The sequence below is a fragment of the Coffea eugenioides genome, chromosome 10, assembly GCF_003713205.1.
Source record: "Coffea eugenioides isolate CCC68of chromosome 10, Ceug_1.0, whole genome shotgun sequence".
Taxonomy (NCBI): domain Eukaryota; kingdom Viridiplantae; phylum Streptophyta; class Magnoliopsida; order Gentianales; family Rubiaceae; genus Coffea; species Coffea eugenioides.
The window spans coordinates 8,706,212-8,712,999 of NC_040044.1; the positions used below are offsets into that span (position 1 = coordinate 8,706,212).

Below are 6,788 nucleotides of genomic sequence, written 5' to 3' on the forward strand. Positions count from 1 at the left end.
TGAGGAAGAAGCGATTGAAAAGAGAAAAAGAATTCTTCCGTGATAGGTCCAAAATACATATTTTTGGAGCTAAAATTTCGTCGGTCCATAGAAGATTAATAGTCACTGAAAAATGTTTCGGATTTTACACTGGAAGTTCACTAATTGACACTCTGCTGTTCCAAACTTGAGAAGGGAATTTTGATGCCCTGGACCAATCTCCACCTGATCAGCACTATCATTGACAATATGGTCCACTTCTTTATATTTGTTAGCTTGCTTTACAGTACGAAAGTTGGAGTGAAAAATGCCTAGAGATTAATTAATTTTGGACACTTTTCGTTTTCCTTTTTTTCTTTTTCCACGTTTAGGTATAAAACACTTTTAGGATGTTCACTTCTTAAAACTCATCAACTAACGAAAACCAAAATGACTAGAAAAAAAAAGAAAGAAAATTCTTGGAAACAGAAAAAGTTAAGATTCTTATCATCAAGAAGAATACCATGTATCCCAAAAATAATAATGATTGGCCAAGCATAGATACCTCTTGCCAATTTTGAAATATCTATAAATAGCGAATGCCCGTGAACAGTATGTGCACAACTAATACTTCTCCACTTCCCTCCCTCAAAGCATTGGCACCTTGGAGGAGAGAATTTGCTCCTATTTGCCGGGGGAGTCCAAGAGCTAGGGTCCGTTGTTGAGGTGGTTTCAACAGTGACGATGTATAGGGGGGTAGATCCTCTAGTGGTTGGACGTGTGATATCAGATGTTTTGGACCCCTTCAACAGGTCCATACGCCTTAGAGTTATCCATGGCAACAGAGACGTGATTAATGGTTGTGAGTTTAGACCCTCTCAGGTTGTTAGCCAGCCTAGGGTTGAGATTGGAGGTGATGATTTTCGTAGCTTCTATACTCTGGTAAGTAAGCTTGATCATCTTCTCTGATTACCAAGAAAAATAAAAAGCTGATTATCATCATCACCATCACCATCATCGATGCACATTTTCAGTTTCCACGGGCCACTATTCCATTGAAAAGCTTTTGACTGTGGATATTAGTGTAAATCCCAGTACAATGTTGGAGCCTGAAATATTTTTTTCTTCTGGTTCTGTAAATAGTATGGGATAGCAACGATATGCATGGACATATATAATCAAAAAATGCTAATACAAGAGGATATAAAGAATTCACTAATACCCTACAACTTATTAAAGTATCAAGTTTTTGTATGTATAAAGATTAACTGGATTCCTTAAATCATTGAATTTGTACTTGTAATCATCATTAAAGTGAAACATTATTCGCATTACTTCTTTCTTTTGCTAAAAATTGTTATCAAATTACTCATAACCACGTATCCATTATTAGGGTAATCAAAAACAAAAGTTTGTACACAACCCGACACTTGAAATGCATTTTCCTCTGGTCAATGGGGTAGATCGATAATTACTAAGGTAAAAATATTTTTCGAAAGAAATTCTATGACCCGAGTTGCAATTTTTCTTTGGTTAGCGGGGGGCACTTTAGTCTGTAGGAGGATTTGTTTTTGTTCATTTTGGTTTGGTGCCTTTATTTGCTTGATTCATGAGTACTCCAGCCTGCTTTCTGAGCTAGAAAGTGCTGTTCAGTTGGAGGTATTCCTTTAGGATTTCACTCATTCAGCATGAAAACATATTTGACAGCTTTTTATTATTGTTTATGAAGGTGATGGTAGACCCTGATGCTCCAAGTCCCAGTAATCCAAACCTTCGGGAATATTTGCACTGGTGCGTACTCTCTAGAAATAGCCTTTCTCTCTCTCTCTCACTTTCTCTTCACATCTGGTGCATGCAGCCAAAAAAGAAAATGGCCTCTGTCATCTTGGACGTTTAGAAATGTCAACATCTGTTGCGTACTGGTCTGTTAAAAAATATGCAAGAAAACATCATGCTGCTACAACTTTCTATTATACTATTGCATTGGAAACTTTTGAGACAACAACAAAGAACAGAGAGGGAGGAAAAAGAAAAATTAACAAAAGAGAGAGAGTAGGACAGGAGTGACGTGACAATGATGATCTATGAAATCTCTGTTAAAATACGGTAAAAAATGGTGTGCAACATCCCGAGCCCATTGAGCTAGCTCATTAACTTTTTGAGTTGAAATTATCAAAATGGATGATCTAAAATTATTAGTAATTCAATGTGCAAGATGTTATATTTCATTCTTTTTCCCCTTCATTTGCCGATGTGCGACGTCTCACTCACCCCACCTCTAGGAAGGTAATGTGCTCGTCATGGAATCTACTCCCACATCTCACTCATCCCACCACCTCAACTTTACGAAGGTTGATCCTCATAAAGGATGATCATGGAGTTCACTTAATCGTGCGTGGATTTTAGATGTGGTTTGTGTCATCGCAAAGGACGATCATGGAGTCTATTCCCATATATTTAGTCGTGCATGGATTCTAGATGTGGTTCATACAAGTTCTAGAGGTGATCTTCATCCAACATCTTACTCACCCCACTTTTAAGAAGATCGTATCCTTGCAAAGGAAGATCATGGAGTCCACTCCCACATCTAACCGATGTGAGACATCTTATTTATCGCACCTTTACGAAGGTTGGGTTCTCTTCATGGAGTCTACTTTAGGAAGGTTAGGTCATCGCAAAGGAGGATGATAGAGTCCACTTAGTTGTGCACCGAGAACACACTCTAGAGGTAATCCTTATCCAATGTGGTACGAAAGTGGCTCGTAGGTTAATTGGCACGTAAGTGGCTCGTAAGTTTTAGAGGTGGTTCATACAGAATTAGCCCCGCACATGAAAATACAATCCCCTCCAATGTAGTACTTAGTTTTGCATATTCTACAACTGATTCGTACGGACTCTAAAGACCAACACCACTGTGCGCTAAGCTTACCTTTCTCGTGTAAAGATTAAACTAAATTTTCTCTGATACCATTTGTAATGTTTTGAGCTTAACCCAATAAATTTTTAAATTGAAACTGCAAGTCAAAATAATCAATCCAAAATTATATGCCAATAATACAACTCGCCGGAGGTTACATTTTATTCTTCCCCCCCCCCCCTCCCTTTTGCCGATGTGGAACATCTTATTGGTTGAGCTAAACGAAAAGGATTTTTTTTTTTTTTATGACTAGAAAGTTGCAAGTAACAAGTACATACATGGTGTGGCGGGATCACATTGGACACGTAGTAGGAAGAAGAAAAAAACAAACAGTAATGTAGGCCACGTTGTCGACGTGTGAATATTTCAGGAATGCTTGAGTGAGATTCTGTTTCTTTTGGTGGAAATGAGACCCTTCTGTACATCACTATATCTCCGCTTTATTTCATTTTCAAGTGATTGACCTGCACGTAACTTTTAGACTCTCAGTCATGGACCATGTGAAAATATTCATAGACCAACGAATTGTACCCTAGTATCCCTACGTGCTTCTAAAGCCGCTCTGTGGTCCGTACTTCGGAGCGCGCATTAAAAAGAGAGAAGTGGACCCGTTTGAATGGTGAGTATTTTGAGAGTTTGTATAAAAACTTTATTATAGCTTATTATAGAAATTGTAGAAAGCTTTCTTAGATTTGAGGGTTTTGAGAAAGAAATTCTTTTTTTCTTTAAAGAAGGAGGAGGAGAGGGGGGAAAAAAAAAGAAAGGAGTTGTCAGCGCCAGCACCGGCGTCGATGGAAGTGTCGGCTAGAGCTTAGCCAATAGCGGACGGTGGGTTGAGATGGGAAGAGGAAGAAGAAGAAAAAGAAAGGAAAGAAGTGAAATTTTTTGTGTATTTTTGAGTATTTTGAGATATGTATTTTAAAATTTCGAAGAGTTTTTTGAGGTTCGTATATATTAAATATTTTACTATAACAATGTAATTGAAAAACTTTTACTGTAGGTGAGATTATTTTTTAAGTTATTTTTTTTGGGTGTTTTTTAAGGTTTTTTTTTTATGTTTTTGGTATTTTTGAAGTTGTTATTTATTTTTTTGACATTGCTTTTTTTGTATTTTTGGTATTTTTAAAGTTGCTTTTGAGATTTTTTTTTTGTGTATTTTGTAGCATTGTAATTGAAAAACTTGTTTTTCAAAAATCCCCAATCCAAACAGAGTTGTCATTTCTTCTGTAATTCTGATTGAGAAATTTTCTTGACAAAGTATTGCAATTATTGTCAAGGCTGAATCCCTAATTCCATGCTTGATGATTCAATTTCAAGCTTGTTGTCGAAATAGCACATATGTCCTTATATTTGGTTTTTCCAATATTGTGCTAACTTAGGAATTTATACGGTGGTAATACATATTGCTTTACTCATAATATCATGGGCTAAATTAAGCATACGTAATGTGACTATTCTTACTTTCAAGGTTCATTTACATATGCTATTCATAAACCATTTGCAGGTTGGTCACTGATATTCCAGCCACCACAGGAGCATCATTCGGTAAGTAGTTTTTTTTCCCTTTTTTTCTTTTGTTTTCTGAAATTATTTGGTGAGTATCTCTCTTTGTTCATTTAAAGATTGGTTCGCATATGTTTCTTATCATTTCTCTCATCTCACAGATAATGGGATATGCATGTATGCATCTGGCACGTGAATAAGGGAAAATGCTTTATCAAAACAAAAAAAAAAAAAAAAAGAGGCAAATAGAAAAAAGAATACTAGCTAGGACCATAGTATCAGAAAATGCTTTCTTTGGCCTTCTTTCCCCGGGTAATTTACAGATGACGTTCTTGAACTTTGCAAAGGATTCTATTTGGATCTTTAAAGTTCAGAACTTATTAATTGGTGTAATTACTCAAATTTGCTCCCACTAACCTTGATTTTGTATTGAAGATACGTTTGATTAAAGGAGTAAAAAGGGTAAATAGGCCAGACATCCTTAAGCTTAATTTTAATCTCTAAACTTCAAAATCCATTGAATCTATCCCCCTATTTCGCCATTATTAATTATATACTTTGGGAGATAAAATAGTGATTCACGTTCTATGCACACTTTTACTAGGCGTAATATATAAAATTGCAGGAATTATAGGGAAAATAATTCAAACAAATGTGAAAAATGGTTCATATGGACTACATTAGCAAAACTTTCAGAGGATTAAGATTGAATTCTGATCAAATGTTGAAGGAGATTCAATTACCCTTTATTTCCCACTAGATCTTGTCATGCACTAGTTCTTGGACAACAACATCACAGATCATACCATCCAAAAGAAGGGATGAGCCGACCTGGTCAGATTCACATGTTGATCAAATTAAAGCTGCTATGAATTTTGCTTATGTCTATCCGCTTTGATGCTTATACTTGTTTGCTTCTAATTTTCTTTTTCCTCTATTTCCATTTTTGAACAAACATTATCTTTTTAGGGCCTGACTAGACCCGAATCTCTAGCTGGAAAATTCGTTCTTTCTCCACACTTGAATTTTTTATCGCTCCCATTTCCATTCTCGGTGGCAGGCAATCTCCTTGATGGCTCAATCCACATGCTTGTCGAACTTCAGAAATGATGTTTTGGGTTCGACAACTTCTGTTGATTTGTATAAGCGTGTAGCATTTGAATCAATAATTTTACCTGAATCACTCTCCATCTTTGCATGCTTTTCATTTGAGTACATATAGTCATGAAAGGATGTCTGAGTCAAGAAATATGTGATCATCGTTGCTCCTAGAAAGATGTTGACAGTATTTTATTGGTCAATAATTGCACTGTGGAATGAGAAATTGGTTGCATGAATATGTTTCTCAGGCATCCGGGTCCAATATAGTATTGGTTACCATTTTTTTTTTTCCTTTCCTGTGACAATTTTAATGTCTAACAGCTCCAAAACTCTGAAAATGTTACGTACCAAATGAAATGATACCCAAAAGATATTGGTAGTCATAGAAAACTGGTAAACCATAATTTTGCCGGTCATGTCTGCGTTGAGGGGATAACTGGTGATAAATGTGTAGGCCAAGAAATTGTGTGCTATGAGAGTCCACGGCCATCAATGGGAATCCACCGCTTCGTCTTTGCGCTTTTCCGACAGCTTGGACGGCAGACAGTCTATGCTCCGGGGTGGCGCCAGAACTTCAGCACCAGGGACTTTGCTGAACTTTACAATTTAGGTTCGCCTGTTGCAGCAATTTACTACAATTGCCAGAGGGAAGGTGGATCTGGAGGCAGAAGATCATCATGAAAAGCCATCTGTACAATTAATGTTATGTTATTTTAACATAACAGTACAGGTGTGCTGATGATCACGTCTTTCCTAATTGTATGTGTCAACAGTGGCTCCTTATCTACCTTTTGATTACTCGAACTCGTAGCCTCTCAATTATTATAAGTGAAGAGTTTTATCAGTTGAGCTGTACTTCACCTGAAAACAAGTAAAAATAAGTGTATCTTGCTACTCTTAGTACTACTTAGGTGATTTGTCAGGGCCACAGAGTCGTATCTGCTTTATTAATACTAGTAAGAAATGATCCCAATTTATTGCATCATGACCACTTAGTGTTTATGGGGGATCACAATTATATAGATGATCTATTTTATCTGTTACTCGCATGTCATGGGTATGCACAAACATCTGAAGTTGAAGATGGTCGAGATGGAAGTTTACCCTTGGAACCCATGTTGGCTTGGAACAGTTTCTAGCGCCGATCCCCTTTATCATGTGAGAGTAGAAGAAATTTAAATAAACAGTACGTGACAAGTTAGCTAAACAAGATACTTGACATAAATATAGAAGTGATATTGAGTTGTTACAGGAAAAGTGGTACTGAAGATCCGTGTGTGCTTGGAAAGGTGTATTGTTCTTGAGGACC

The 6,788-nt window shown here is 36.7% G+C and overlaps 1 protein-coding gene across 1 annotated transcript; it reads left to right on the forward strand.

The window, feature by feature from the left end:
* The first annotated feature begins 702 nt into the window (after positions 1–702).
* LOC113750342 (protein HEADING DATE 3A-like) lies at positions 703–6,160 on the forward strand. Its single transcript, XM_027294333.1, has 4 exons — positions 703–900; positions 1,688–1,749; positions 4,380–4,420; positions 5,934–6,160. Exons 1-4 carry the CDS (start codon positions 703–705, stop codon positions 6,158–6,160), a joined length of 528 nt encoding a protein of 175 aa, XP_027150134.1.
* The last annotated feature ends 628 nt before the right edge of the window (positions 6,161–6,788 follow it).